This window comes from Pteronotus mesoamericanus, unplaced genomic scaffold (genome assembly GCF_021234165.1).
Source record: "Pteronotus mesoamericanus isolate MK-2021 breed Mesoamerican mustached bat unplaced genomic scaffold, CSHL_Meso_final contig_56, whole genome shotgun sequence".
Lineage (NCBI taxonomy): Eukaryota > Metazoa > Chordata > Mammalia > Chiroptera > Mormoopidae > Pteronotus > Pteronotus mesoamericanus.
The window spans coordinates 12,930,213-12,945,903 of NW_026555201.1; the positions used below are offsets into that span (position 1 = coordinate 12,930,213).

At 38.9% G+C, this 15,691-nt stretch overlaps 1 protein-coding gene across 1 annotated transcript in view; it reads left to right on the plus strand.

The window, feature by feature from the left end:
* Window positions 1-4,894: 4,894 nt before the first annotated feature.
* Window positions 4,895-15,691, plus strand: part of TPH2 (tryptophan hydroxylase 2) — an 86,995-nt gene continuing 76,198 nt past the window's right edge. Inside the window, exons 1-5 of the mRNA XM_054580293.1 lie at window positions 4,895-5,027; window positions 7,664-7,816; window positions 10,249-10,432; window positions 10,543-10,643; window positions 15,259-15,326. Coding sequence (XP_054436268.1) covers window positions 4,923-5,027; window positions 7,664-7,816; window positions 10,249-10,432; window positions 10,543-10,643; window positions 15,259-15,326 — 611 coding nt within the window. The 5' untranslated portion in view covers window positions 4,895-4,922. The remainder of the gene's footprint in view (window positions 5,028-7,663; window positions 7,817-10,248; window positions 10,433-10,542; window positions 10,644-15,258; window positions 15,327-15,691) is intronic.

A 15,691-nucleotide genomic window follows, 5' to 3' on the forward strand; every position in this document is an offset into this window, starting at 1 on the left:
GATATATTCCCAGAAGTGGAATCACTGGGTCATACAGCAGTTCCATTTTTAATTTTTTGAGGTACCTCCATACTTCTTTCCACAGTGGCTTCAGCAATCTGCATTCCCACTAAGAGTGCAAAAAGGGTCCCCTTTTTTTCACATCCTTGCCAACACTTGTTGTTCGTTGATTTATTGATGATAGTCATTCTGACAGTAGGAGGTGATATCTCACTGTGGCTTTAATTTGCATTTCTCTGATGATTAATGACATGCAGCATCTTTTCATATGTGTATTGGTCATCTGTGTGTCCTCCTTGGCAAATTGTCTATTCAGGTCCTTTGCCCAATTTTTAATTGGATTGTTTGTTTTTTTGGTGTTGAGTTCTGTAAGCTCTTTATCCATTTTGGATATTAGCCCCTTTTCAGATGTATCATTGGTGAACATGTTCTCCCATTCAGAGGGTTGTCTTTTCCTTTTGTTGATGGTTTTCTTTGCTGTGTGAAAACTTTTTAGTCTGATGTAGTCTTATTTGTTTGTTTATTTTTTGTTGTCTTTGCCTGATGAAATATATGAGAAAAATATTGCTATGAGAAATGTTTGAGATTTTACAGCCTATGTTTTCTTTAAGATTTTTATGGTTTTGAGTCAACATTTTAGTCTCTAATCCATTTTGAATTTATTCTTGTGCATGGTGTTACAAGATGGTCTAGTTTCTTTTCTTCTTCTTCTTCTTCTTCTTCTTTTTTTTTTTTTTGCATGTATCTGTTCAGTATTCCTAACACCATTTATTGAATGTGTTATCTTTACCCCATTGTATGTTTCAGCCTCCTTTGTCAAATATTAATTGACTAAAAAGCATAGGTTTATTTCTGGGCTCTCTATTTTGTTCCACTGATCTATTGATATATGTCTGTTTTTTATGCCAGTACCGTGTTGCTTTGATAACTATGGCCTTGTAGTATAGTTTGATATCAGGTAGTGTGCTTTCTCCCACTTTGTTCTTCTTTCTCAAGCTTGCTGTGGTTCTTCAGGGTCTTTTGTGGTTTCATATAAATTTTTGAAATTTGTTCTAGTTCAGTGAAATATGCCATTGGTATTTTGATAGGAATTGCACTGAATCTGTAGATTGCAGATTCAATGTTAGTTCTTCCTATCCATAAACATAGCATATGCTTCCCTTTTTTGTGCCTTCGATTTCTCTCTTCAATGTTTTATAGTTTTCTGAGTACATGGTTTTTACATCCTTGGTTAATTTTATTCCTAGGTATTTTATTCTTTTTGAAGCAATTGTTAATGGGATTATTTTCTTAGTTTCCCTTTTTGATGGTTCATTATTGGCATATAAAAATGCACCTGATTTCCGGATATTTATTTTTTATCCTGCTACTTTACTGAATTTATTTATTAATTTTAGTAATTTTTTTTCTGTGGAATCTTTAGGGTTCTCTATATACAGCATCATGTCTTCTGCAAATAATGACAATTTTACTTCTTTCATTCCAATTTGGATGTCTTTTATTTCTTCCTGTCTGATTGCTGTGGCTAGGACTTCAAGTAGTATACTGAGTAAGAATGCTGAAAGCAAACATCATGTCTTATTCCCAGTCTTAAGGGAAACACTTGTAGTTTTTCCCATTGCATATGATGTTGGCTGTGGGTTTGTCATATATGGCTTTTATTATATTGAGTTATGTGTTCCTCTGTTCCCATTTGCTGAGTATTTTTTTTATCATAAATGGGTGCTGGATTTTATCAAATGCTTTTTGAATCAGACTTATCAAGAAAAAAGAGAGAGGACCCAAATAAATAAGACAAAAAAATGAAAGACAAGTAGCAATGACACCAAAGAAATACAAAGGATCGGAAGAAAATATTACAAACAACTATATGCCAACAAAGTGGACAATCTGGATGAAATGGATAAATTCCTAGAAACACACAATCTTCCAAAACCGTATCAGGAAGAGGCAGCACTGAAGAGACAATACAACTAGTGAAATTGAAAAAGTAATAAAAAAAACTCCCAATAAACAAAAGTTTTAGACTGATGGCTTCACAGATGAATTTTACCAAATGTTCAGAGGAGGACTTAACACCTGTCCTTCTCACTCTATTCCAAAAAACTCAAGAGGAGGGAAGACTCTCAAGCTCATATTATGAGTTCAGCATTATCCTAATCCTAAAACCAGATAAAGACAGTACCAAAAAAATTATAGGCCAATATTCCTGATGAACATTGGTGCTAAAATCTTCAACAAAATATTAGCTAACCACATATAGTAATACATTAAAACGAGCATGCACCGTGATCAAATGGGTTTTATTCTGGTGACACAAGGTTGGTACAATATCCATAAATCACAAAATGTGACATGCTGTAAAAACAAAATGAAGGATAAAAACCACACAATCATATCAATAGATACAGAAAAAGCATTTGATAAAATCCAGCACCCCCTATATCCTTGTGCTAATTGGACATCTTCACTTGAATGTTCACATGCAGTATGTATAAATTCAAACTAAAAATTTCCTCTTAAATTGGTACTATTTATGTATGGGGTAGTTCAATGAATGATATTATCATTTACCAATTTCTCCAACTCAGAAATTTGGGAGTTATTCTGGAACCTTTTTTCCTGCTCCCACATCTAAGTAGAGATGTTGTCTGATAGATTTTATCCCTTAATATCTCTTGTTCTTTTCATTGCATCCCTAATATTGTTGCCTCATCCCAGTCATCTTCTTCTGGCTAGACTATTTTAAGTCCTAAATGGTTTATGCCTTCCGTCTTGAAGTCCTCATCCAAGCTGCTACTTAAAAAAATCTCCCCACAATATGGTTATATTATTGCCTTGAATAAAACCTTTTCAATTGTTCTCTTTTGCTTAGAGATAGGGTGAAGTGCAAAGCCCACCAAATACCATTCAAGGTTTATCAGGATTTGGATCCTGCTTTCCTCTTCAGCCCAGTCTCTCACTGGACACCCTTACTTCCAAACCATAGTCTACTACTGTTGAGCAACAGCTGTTATCTGTATATTGCTTTCTTATATTGTTTTTTCTACATGAAGTATTTTCCTTACCATCACCATTCCCTTCTGACTGGCTACACAAACTGACTTTTAAATATTCAGCTCCGGCAACATCTTTTAGAAGCCTCTCCTGATTCCCCTAAGGTAGCATTGACCACTCTGTCCCTTGTTCTTTAATGTTTTCTTTGGAGAAGTAAATATTTTTTGTTTCACTTATTTATTTCATATATGTTGCTTTTTGCTAGTCTGGGATATCCTTGAAGGTAGGCACTGTATCTCATTCATTTTTCTTCCCCAGGACTCAGTTTCAATGCTTAGCACAAAGTGAGTGCTTAACAAATCTTTGTTGAATTACACATCTTCCCAAACCCTGTTCTAGCTTGACTAATCTATGTATGTTTTCTTGAGTGTACTTTTTTTGTTAAGACATTTTTCCCTGTTTGGAATACTCAGGAAGCTATATAATGTAATAGTTGAGAGCATGGATTTCGGAGCCAGACTGCTTGAATTTAAATACTCCCTCAGCCCAATTGTGAGAACCTAAACTTTCTGTCCCTCAGTTTCTTTATATATAAAATGTAAATAACAGTTTCTGTCTTGTAAGTGCTTTTGTGAAGGTGAATCCTGATTTTTTAAAAATGTGCTTAAAATAGAAATCAGCAAATGCTAAGCTCTCAAGAATATTAGCTAATATTATCATTATTTTAGTTAGTGTATTTAAACGTGACTTTCCTATAAGCTGGTCAGATCTTATTTTTAGAGGAAATTCAAGCCAAATAACATTTCTAAAATTAGATAAAATAATAATTATTTCCCCTGAATACTCCAGGAACAATTAAAATTCAGTTAATATTAGTTCATGAATCCTTGTTTAAAAATTTTTATTTAGTTTTCTATGTTGATAAGCAGTGTCAGCCCCAGGTTTTGCTCAGTTTTGCAGTCACACAAGCACATTTGGTCAAGAGTCTCCCATCCCTCAGGAGGTTGGCAATAATTTCCTGTGACATGGTGAATTGTATATTAAACGTGTTGGAGTTGATCAAGTTACAAGAAGAGAGGAAAAATTCACTAACCATCAATAACAGCAAAGGAATGACTAGGCATTTCGTTTCTTTTCCCACTTTGTGAGAAAGATTCTAGGGCTAATGTTTCCACTATATCTATGTGGTTAGTCAAATATATATATATATATATTTAACACACATATATATATAAAATATAAATCAAAGTCTCACATTTTCTTTACAATTGTCTGATTATCACCACAAAGTGTATCACAATTGGGAAGCAGTGCCTTTATAAGAGCCATCATACACACACATGCATACACACAATCATAACACATCAGATCAGAAAAATCTTACTAATATAAAATCAAATGGCTTAGGGATTCAGCAGTGCTGATATTTCTTAAATTATTTTCATCCTTTTGGAAAGAAAGCACAAAACCTTTGAATTCACAGTCACCTAAAGGCTGAGGTTAACTTGCTAGTAGCAGGTTTGAAAGATGAAAGCCAATATCAGGGGACAGATATTTTCTTTTACAAATAACAGCCCGTTATGTATTGTTCTCCATCACCCACGCCCAAATGGCTACTCGACCTGTGAAACAAATCGCACCATGAGCACAGATAACCCCAGGCTTCAGGTCCGTAATCTGGCTGTAGCCATCAGCAGCCAGAAATGAGTTTCTTTCTAATCAGCCTTTCATCAGTCCCCAGTCACTCATATAAAGGAACCTGGGGAGGGGAGCATTAGCAGTGCTCTTTTTTCAGCACCAGGATTCTGGACAGCTCCCCGAGAGGGCTGCTGTTCTCTCGCTCCTTCCTTTCTTGATCTCCGCCAGGGCTGCTACTGCCCCTCTAGTACCCCCTGCTGCAGAGAAAGAAAATTACATCGGGAACCATGCAGCCGGCAATGATGATGTTTTCCAGTAAATACTGGGCGAGGAGAGGGTTGTCCCTGGATTCAGCGGTACCCGAAGAGCATCAGCTACTTGGCAGCTTAACAGTGAGTACGGAGTAGCTGGCCCTCTCTAGAGAGTGCTTTCAGGGTAACGGTCATCTCATCCTGCCATAATGCCATGTGGACACCTGGTGTAGAGTAAGCACACACACCTCGATTCCTTCCTCTATCACCTGTGTACCCTACCTCCCTCCTGTCTGCCTCCAGTCTTCCTTCTCTCTCCACAGAGTAAAGCAGGTGTACTGATCGCTACACGCTAAACTTCTTTTTCTCAAACTTTGTAAGTAGAAAGCAGCGGAGGTCTTGAACATCAAGGAGAGGTTGTATAAACCGATGTCCTATATCCACAACCAAAAAAAGTGTGTGGAATTTTGAAATGCCATTTATTTTTTAGAAGAAACAGGGAGAATAAATACATTTGCAGGGGTCCCGCAACATTACTGTGTCTCCTATACCCCATTCCATCTACAAAGCCTGATCTTTAAACACAGAAATAATCTTTTCTATTTTTCCCTTTAAGTGCTGGTTATTGGAATAAAAGAAAGATTGAGTTTTCAAAGTTTTTCTACATTCCTCATTTCTCCATTTTTTTCAGTTTAATTGATGAAGTAATAAAAACTACATACTCTTTGTTTCATTATTTAAGGTATTTTCTATTTTTAAATAGTAACAGAATAAAAAAGTAATATTTTGCTGGATTTTAGATTCTGATTTGAGGTAATAGTCATGGGATTTAATAAAAAAGACACTGAAAGAAAAATGTACTGAGATTTCTGGTCATTAAAAATACTAAATGATGTTTCATTACTGTACTATCAGGCTTTATCAACCAATTATAACTCAGTCTGTGTCATAGAAAAAGGCTTTACTATTGTAACTCCACTCTGTGCCAGAGGGTTGTATTGTACTTGTTTATTATTCCTGCTCAAAATATTGAAAAGTAATCAAGGCAAGTTTTGTAGAACTATTTAATCAATTTACAAAAATGAGACTAAAAACTTAAACATAAATTTTCTACCATTTAAATACCATGAGTATTTGGATGAGATATTATTACATGGAAGAATTTCAAAGTCATAATGAATTGCTGGAAGGAAAACAAAGAGAACTCAGAATTATGCTAATTAAATATATTAGATCTGTGCATTTTGTGGTGAGGAGGAGGCAGACGGTGAGAGTATTAAGACATTTGAACTATGAATGACCAAACATACTATTCAATGCCAATATTTGCATAGACTTCTTTTCTCCTTCAAGTGATAAGTAATAAAATATTTTTAATGATATATAAATCTAGTGAGTGAGGTAACAGTAACATGTGAAAATAAAGCTGGTAGAGAAAGCAGAGGCAGACACTGGCAAATCATTATTCATTGGGTTCCATATCTAATGTACATTTCTCAGTTTCATGAGGAGATAATAGATTGGTGTGATTCTATTACATCACTATTTGCCAGGGAGAAAGTTCTCTGTATGTGCAAAAAAGTAAAACCTAATTTTGCTTTGTCTGTCAAAGGAAAGTTTCCAGCTTGTTTATTCTGCAGTTTTGACAATGTGGTCCCAGTTTCTGGAATCTAACCTTTCTAAAAGGTTTTACTAATTTATTTTTAGAGAGGGGAGAAGGGAGGGAGAGAGGGAGAGAAACAATGATATGAGAGAAACATTGATCCATCGCCTCTCACATGCACCCCAACCTGGGATGGGACCAACCTGGAACCGAACCTGCAACCCAGACATGAGCCCTGACCGAGAGTCGAACTGGAGGCCTTATGCTTTGTGGGATGATGCCCAACCAACTGAGCCACGCTGGTCTGGGCTGGAATCTGCCACTTTTATCTTTAGCCAAAAGGACTAATAGTCATTACTTGGTCATATATACAGCATTTTGAATGGCTAATAAAATGTTAATCTCTTTTAGTTTCTCAGATTCTACTTTTTGCACCTAATGATTAGGCAGTTCTCTCTCACTATCTCTCTCTCCCCACTTCACCCCACCTGCACCATTTCTTTTCTTTCCTTTCTTTTTCTTTGTGGCTGAATTTTAACAGCTACTTTTCAGACATCATCTGCTGACACAGATGGCCTTATATGAATATATCCCTTTGTGCTGAACTTCTGCAGATAGATTCACATTAGATATGTGGATCTAATTGCAGACAGTAAGGTTATCAATTTCAGTGCAATTCTGGATACATTTCAGAATGAAATGAATGTTTTTAAGATTTAATTGAAAATAAAATTATTGTTAAAAATATACATTTGGTCTTCTTTTTGTTATGTTTAATAATTAATAATATAGTTTCCATATGAGGCTAACAGGTCAAATTTTATGCTGTAAAATAAACTTAGGCAAAAATTATTCATATATGTGATTTTTTACTTTCTCATAGATGTTTTTGCTCCTAAAGTGAATCAAATCTGATCCCCCTTTAATTTTAATCATTGGATGATGTCTTAAAACCATTGGAAAATAGTTTCCCAGAGTAAATTAGACCAATATTTATGATAAAAAGTTATGAGTTGAATTGACATGGCAACTTCTTGAGTTTATGTGCTTGCTGGGGCTTCCAGCATATGAATGGAGTATCTTAAAAAAAAATGTAGTGGAAGAGAACACTGGAATCCTAACTAATATTTGTGTGTGTGTATGTGTGTATGTGTGTGTGTCTACCCTCTTGAAGCTAAATAAAGCTAACTCTGGCAAAAATGATGATAAAAAAGGCAACAAGGGAAGCAGCAAAAGTGAAACTGCTACTGAAAGTGGCAAGACGGCGGTTGTATTCTCTTTGAAAAACGAAGTCGGTGGATTGGTCAAAGTGCTGAAACTCTTTCAGGTGAATGTAAACTGTCATTACATAACTTTAAAAGTGACTGTGTGCCTGGTTACCAATTTGTCATCCGTTATGAAACATGATTGAATCGTTTCTGGATAATGCGTTAAAAGGTTTGAAGAAACCAAACTTCATGAGGCTTTTACAAGGGGAGTTTGTCTGCCAAACAATATAATAAGCAGACTCGTGTTACCATGGTTCGTGAATTCAGGGTTAGCCCATTAGTAATTCTGTGGACTGTTTCCAGGTGAGGCAGTTAGTAATTTGAAAATGTGAGCCTCCCACCTGGAAAGGCACACACAAAAGGAGTCAGTATGAGTATCTTTAAATATCAGTGCCTGCAGCCTGATTTGAGTTAACATTTGAATCATGTCCATGTCCTGGGAGCCCATTTATGGCAACAAATAAGAGACCGGAGGGTAGGCATTTGATATTCCCCTAATCTTCATTGTTTCATGAACTTCATTTGCCATTTGTAAAGATGAGTCACTCTCCTTACATATAAGCTCTCTCTTAAAGAAATGCAGGAGGCTTTTCTCAGCCCAGATAGGTGGTTTGAACACTGAAGAAAGAGTCTGGTTGAGAATGAGGTTAGAAAAATCCAGAAAAACTATTGTCATCTTGTCAGGGTACACCTGATGGTTCCCTTACTCTCCAGGAAGCACTTACAGTCGCATTTTGTTTGGGGGCAATGGCTGTTGATTAGGTATGACAGGAAGTCTAGCTCTTCGAGGTGCCTTGGGTTACCAGTGCAGTGAAAAGACGGGTGGAATTACAGTCAGAGGGCTCAGGCCTGTGTTCTCCTGGCTTGGCTAAATCCTAGCTGCTTCCTACGTTCAATTTCTTCATTTGTGAAATAGTAATAATTCTTCCTACCTAACAAGGTTGTTGTAATGAAATAATATAAATGAAAATGCTTGGTCAAGTATACAGATATGAGGCATTATTGTAATGTCTCTTTGATGACTGTAGAGGGGAAATTAGCAGCCTGATTTGGCAAATATTTCCTCGTTCTCTTTTGACCTTGAAGAAAGGATCAGGCACCATAAACAGTGGTAATGGAAATCTGGGGCAATATTTTACACATAATTATGTCATCCGGTGCTGTCTCCATATAGTGCCCAAAGGCAGGCCAATTCAATTAGACAGCTGGGTGCAGTGGAGACACCCCCTGAGAAGGAGTAGTGGCCCTCTGCTTTCGCTTGGCCATCAGCTCATCGTGGGGTCTTAGCTAAACCACTTAACCCATCTGGACCGACTCTGCTTGAACCAGAGGGCATTAAAAGGCCAAAATGACACAATCTCTGTGAAAACTCTTGAACTTTGAACTTAATATTAGTCTTACCTTTATTATCTGCCAGCTTAGAAAATGTGGCATTTGCACAAAGGTTAATCAAAACAGAAACAGAGCATTTAGCTTCCTTGTCACAGGACTACTCTCTTTAGATAGAGGAGGAATTGTGCTGGTAGTCAGAGAAGCCCATCCAGAGTGATGAGGAGGTGTCTGCTTATTTGGCGGTGGGTTAGGGTGGAGAGGAGAACTGAGTCTTCAGTTAACTCAGGGGAAAGCAAGACAGCATCCCTGGGAAAACTAAACCTGAGGTTTAAGTATTAAATTGCTGCCATCCCTCAAACACCTTATTGTAGGGAGACTTTTACCCCCAAAATCCATCATGGGGTGGTAATTGCAACAAAACATTCTCCTAGGAAGCTAGCCTGGAGGTTGTTAAAAGAGAACAGTTACTAAGTGGTCGCATTTAGGGGTTATTTGTTTGCTTTTTGGTTTAGCATTCAGAGATCCACACGTGGCCACTTTTCTTCCTTTTCTTTTCCTTCAATGTGGACTCCACTTTGGCTCACGGTTCCCAAACATCGGTCATTTTCATAACACTGTCCCAATTTCGGCCTCTTGTTCTATTCACTTTTTCAAAGATTATTTTGTTTTTAAATGTTAAAGTTTATTTTTAATATTGAATTTATAGTGGAAACTTTACACCAATGTAAAATCAGGGGTTTCAGTTTTACTTATGTTTTTTAAATGTATGAAAATAAAGATATAAATCTGGGGATTATGAGATAATAACCTAATCGCTCCCCAGCCCCCAACCCAGGAATAACCGTGCAGTGGGATGTGGGCTGCTCTGAGGGATGATGGCATCTGTAATTACAATACATTTTATAGGGCCCTTTATATATCTTAATGCCCCTTCCTCCCCCTTCTTTTAAAATGAGACAGGAAAACTGATTACAGTATCTATTCCTATGAATAATAGTACTGGTTGAAAACATTTTCGTGTTTTCACCAACTAAAGAGGGAGGAGATTGTCTTCTTTTGCTTTGTGGGCACTTGGCACCGTGTTGAAGGGGAACAGCTTGTAGCATCCATTTCATTGTGCCCTGGAGGAGATTTAGAGATGTTGCTTCTATTTCCACAGGAAAAACACGTCAACATGGTTCACATCGAGTCCAGGAGATCCCGGCGAAGAGGTTCAGAGGTGGAGATCTTTGTGGACTGTGAGTGTGGCAAAACAGAATTCAATGAGCTCATTCAATTGCTGAAATTTCAAACTACGATCGTGACGTTGAATCCACCGGAGAACATTTGGACAGAGGAAGGAGGCAAGGCCAGTTTTTGCTTGTCGGGTGGTTTTGCAATCTGACAAGTGTTGCAAAGGGGAAAACACAATCTGTGAACTAATATATTTGATCCTGCACTGTGTTTTCAACAGAGCTAGAGGATGTGCCCTGGTTCCCCCGGAAGATCTCTGAATTAGACAAATGCTCTCACAGAGTTCTCATGTATGGTTCTGAGCTTGATGCCGATCACCCAGTAAGTGTCCAGTACAATCCATTCCATATGTGCTTTTCCACCTCCATCCATGTGCCAGGCACTGTGCCATGTTCTGTGCTGTAACGCTTTATTGTAGAGCAATTTATTATTTATTCCCTGTAACTGAGAGCAGACTTTTAAATGGTAAAGCTTCCTTGTCAATATGCTTTGGTTGGAAACAGGTTAGGAAAATGACATTTCCACAAAGCATTCATTTTTTAAAGGGTTGGATAGAGGCGGAGATTTTAAACCTTGGAGAATGCTTCTGTGGAATTAGACAGCCTGAAATACACTTGCAGATGGTGACCCCTGGAAAGCCCATGAACTGAAATTGATCACTCTTTTGGGAAACTAGGGAGGAATTGGCATTATGGGGCTCAGCGAGAGAATAAAATTCTCCTTGCTATTTTCCTTGACTAGAGGTATTAGGAATAGAGTAATGTAGTGGACTTCGGTCTCAATGGAAAGGCACAAGGTTTTAGAATAAGGCCATGACATAAGACACATCTCTTCCCACATCTACCTGAAATCTATTTACCACCATCTCTCCCCTGTTTCAATAAAAATGACCATCTTGAAAGAAATATGATATGTAGGTAAGCATTTCCCACTATTCCCTCCCTCCCGCTTTACATTAGTTTTTATTTAATACAAGAGGCCTGGAACTTCTTTATGGTCAGAATGAAGTACAGTTAATAGTCTGGGAGAAATAAGCAATGTCCTCATTCATTACAAGTATTTCCCCCCCAGTGCTTTTTGTCTGTAAATAGGCAGATAAAAAGGCAAAACCCAAGCAGATCAGTCATGCTTACAGGAGTGTTTGTGGTCTGAGGGTCATGGCTTATAGATATTCATTTTATTTAAATGGAGGCAGTCTGGAAATAGGAGAGCAGGACTCCATGCAGCGGTTGGTCCCGAGAGCAGCTGCATCTGTAGCACCCGGGAGCTTGTGTTAACAAGCCCACACTTAAGTTTGAAAACTCTGCTTTAAAGAAAACTGTGACAACTTCAACAAGAGGAAAATTTTCAGTCAAACCAGCCATTTGACATGATACATCCATTCAAACGAATTCATAACATATAATTCATACAAATGGTCAAACACATCTAAACATCTACTTCAATTGCATTATTTTCAAAAACCTGAATTTACTCAAAGACACGGTTTGTTGTATTTGCCATCATAGCCTAAAGTTTCGGAAAAATTCACAGTAATTTCCATGTAAGGCTCCTGAACACTAGAAAAACACTCAAAAGTGCCTTCAGTAATCTTCCATTTGTCATTTTCCCTTTCCCCGGCTTCCAAGGAGTCAGAATTAACACAAAAGTCCGATGGAAGAGGTTGGCAGTGAGGGGACTGTCCAGATTCCAGCTGTTAACTTGCAGGATGACCTTGGGCAAGTCCCTCTACCTCTGTACCTCCAATTCTTTATGTAAAAAGTGGAAATAAAATTCTTAATGACCTCAAAGGGGCATTTGAAAAGCCTAGCTCATAAAGCAAGTGGAAAGCATTTTGGCAAGGATAAATACTTAATTCCAGGAATGGAAATGCTGTATTAAATAATCCAGATCAAGGCCTGGACACTAAAGGATTTCTTGCTAACGTATTTCCAAATGCTCCCCTTAGTTTAGTTTGAAAATTACTTACCCAGAGAAAGGGGGTCAGTCCTTTAGATGGAAAAACCATAGGAACGACTGACCTTGCTGTGAAAAAAAATGTATTCAATCCCCAGTGCACATTGTCCTGTGTTTAATTTTGTTCCATTATTCCTAATTACACTCACCTTATGATACCTTTTCTTATTTTTTTTGCAGCCACTTTAAATAATCGCAATTACTTAGCAATCTCTCACCTCAGTCATTTATTTTTACCACACATATTTCTTTTGTAAGCACACCAAATGTTCAATATGCAAAATTTGATATTGGTAAGTTGATGTTTTTTATGTTATTATCTGAGGATAATCCCAGGCCTGAGAGGGGTTATTGTGAGAGGATGGTCCCCTAGCACTAGGATGGCTCATAAGGGGCTTGGTATGTGAGTCAGGCCACTGAGGCCCCTTAGACACGGTTAAATATCTGTCCAGGCCAGTGCCTCTCAAACTTTAATGGGAAAGCAAGTCACCTGGAATATCTTCTCAAAATGCAGAGGGGGGTCCTGAGATTCTGGAGAGCTTCCTACGATTTGCGGTGAGCTCCCAGCTGAGGCTTGCTTGCGGAGGTCTGGAGACCACTTACTGACTAGCAAGGATCACTGGGAGGGTCTTTCCAAGTGTGGTCCAAGGTCCATCTGCAAGGTGTTTGTTAATGAGCTCTAGCGTCTGAGAACTACTGTCCTAGCTCACTGATTCTCAGTCAAGCTTTCCAGTCAAATAATCTGTGGGGGATTAAATGACCTACTGGTGCCAGGGTCTCATTTCAGAGTGCTTGAATCAGAACGTCTGGGAGTGCAGCAAGGTTTGGAGTAGTATTTAAAGCTCCCAGGTGATTCTAAAATTCCACCAGGTTCACTTGGAATAGCTGCTTGAGCGCTGATGTACTTTTAGCTGAGTACTTCAGGGTGCTGGCCTGGTCTTCAGTTTCCCTTGATTTAAATTGAGAGAGGAAGGGTGGGTATCGAGCAGATACTTTTTGGGTTCTAGGGTTGCCAGATTTAGCAAATCAATATACAGAATGCTCAAGTTAAATGTTAATTTCAGGTAAATAACAAATAATTTTTCTTAGAAGTATGCCCCAATATTGCACAAGTGTTCAGTATTTTATCTGGTGACCTTTCCCCTGGCTTCAGTCCACAGTGGATGGAACGCTGTGTCTGTGATCGCTCATGCAGCCAGGATCCCTGTTTTATTTTGCCGGTCCATGTTTCAGCTCTGGATTGTCCACAACACTTGTGTAATCACCGCCACTCTAGGCTAATGAGGCATGATGAGTAAATCACTCTTTCGCACGCCTGGAAAAGGTGCAGGTGTTTGCCGAGGAGAGACAATTGAGATTCTTCAGGAAGCCCAGCAGATTATGATACTTGTTACCATGGTGTCCGGTTTGGCAGGAACTGGGGGACAGATGCTGTGCTTTTCACATGACTCTTTTCCTTTTGCCACGGCCTGCTTTCTTTTTGAGTAATAAAGGTGCTTGGATTTCTTCCGTTTAACCATCCCAGGTTGCTTGGTACTAGTGAGTGCTGAAACTCACCCTCTCTAGCCTCATTATGTGTAACCTCTGTATTAGGAGTTCCCTTTTTAAATCACAGACCCACTCGTGAGTGTGGTAGCTATGGTCACAAAATTTTGTATACGCACATTGTAACACTTCACAAGCCTGCCTATGAGCCTCAGTTTAAAAACTCCCAGTTCATAGCGAAAGGAAGGAAGTGCGAGCTGCAGGGGCAGGAAACTTCATTTCTGCAGGGCGTTTGGGTGATCTCTGAGTACTCTGTCTCTCCCTTAGTAAATCTCTTGTCTCTCCTGAGAGAAAGTCTGCTGGCAATGGAAGCTCTTCATTTCCATCCAGCAGACAGTCCTGTGAAGACTTCTGCCCTGAAGGCCCGTTCTCCCTCAGCCAGGAGAGAGAATGGAACGATTTTCTATGAGTTTGAGTTCCTGGTGGACATCCCTCCTTGCAGAAGTGTCTGAGGTGCAGCAGAGGGAGGCTGGCCTGCGTGGTCTGTGGCGGCTGCCCTCTCAGAGCCCCTGACTCCAGCGGCGGTCTTCTTGTCTGGCCGCGTTCTCAGAGTGGCCACTGCTTCCTGGTTTTCTTTGGGGGCTGCAGCCGTAGAAAGTTAAGTTGAAACAATTCCCTCTGGGCTTCCAGCAGTTTGAAGAAACAACCCTGGAGAGAATTGATTGTCTGAAAGTACCTGAAGGGAAAGAAAATGGAAAGCCTGTAGACAAGAGGAGAGATTCTTGAGTAAACCAACAAGTCCTCTCAGGAGGATTCCACTAGACTGAAGAATGACAGACAGGATGTTTAATTTCCCAAGTGTTATGATGATGGATAAAAGTCTTGAAGTTGCTAAAGACTTGTCGGAGTCACAGGAACCCAGAGTAGAATGGAACTAACCTACCATCCTGTGCATGAGTCCCTTAGAATTGATTTTGCATTGTGTGCCTCTATTTATAAAATGCAGCAAAACCTCTTTAATTTATACTAATTTGAGGCTTTGATAATTACTATGAATGACAGAATTTTAATAAATGCCCATTTATTGATCATTTTCGCAAAACAATGAAATTTAGGTTAACTTACGGAGTAACCAGGTTAAAGGGACCCGTTTAAATGAAAAAGATAAGATTAAGTTGTGTTGACGATCAATTACATGTAAATGAAAACCAAAGGATATTGTTCACTGTCTCTTTACTCAACTAAGCCATTCTGCCTACATAGTGGCAGGGTAAGCGTTAGCCTGAATTCCCACACGTCTCGAATTAGGGCAGCCCCAGTTCAATGAGGGCTCACTGCAGTGCGGTCGCGTCCCCCTGTGTCATCAGGGTGCTCATACAAGGATAACAATTTACATTTGAATTGCGTGCTCCGCACTGCAGGGAGTTTCGTTTAGGCCTCCTGCAGCTAATTTTTTGGCACTCTGTTAAATCACTTAATCTCTCTTCTGTTTAAGGGATTTAAGGACAATGTCTATCGACAGAGAAGAAAGTATTTTGTGGATGTGGCCATGAGTTATAAATAGTAAGTACCTGTATGACTGTTTTCTGCAAATTGTCACTGGCTAGTTAGAAAAAACACATGCTGTGTTAAGCACACCTGTCTTCTCTTCACTTTTACTTTTCTGAACGCAGACATGAACCATTTTAAACACTCACCAACTCTGCAGCCTTTAAATGCCAACAGTGATGTTTGACATCCAGGTATAATTGTACAAGAAGGAGACCTGTGGGCCACATGCCAAGTGCTACATTTTCACCATTGTGTTTGCAGCTCCGCTAAGGCAAGGAGTCATTTTTGTGCGCTCTGCAGGGCCCCAAAGATGTATTTTAATTTTACTTTTGATTCGACTTTTCAGTAATCTACGGCACTGCCTAGCTGCTCCAGTG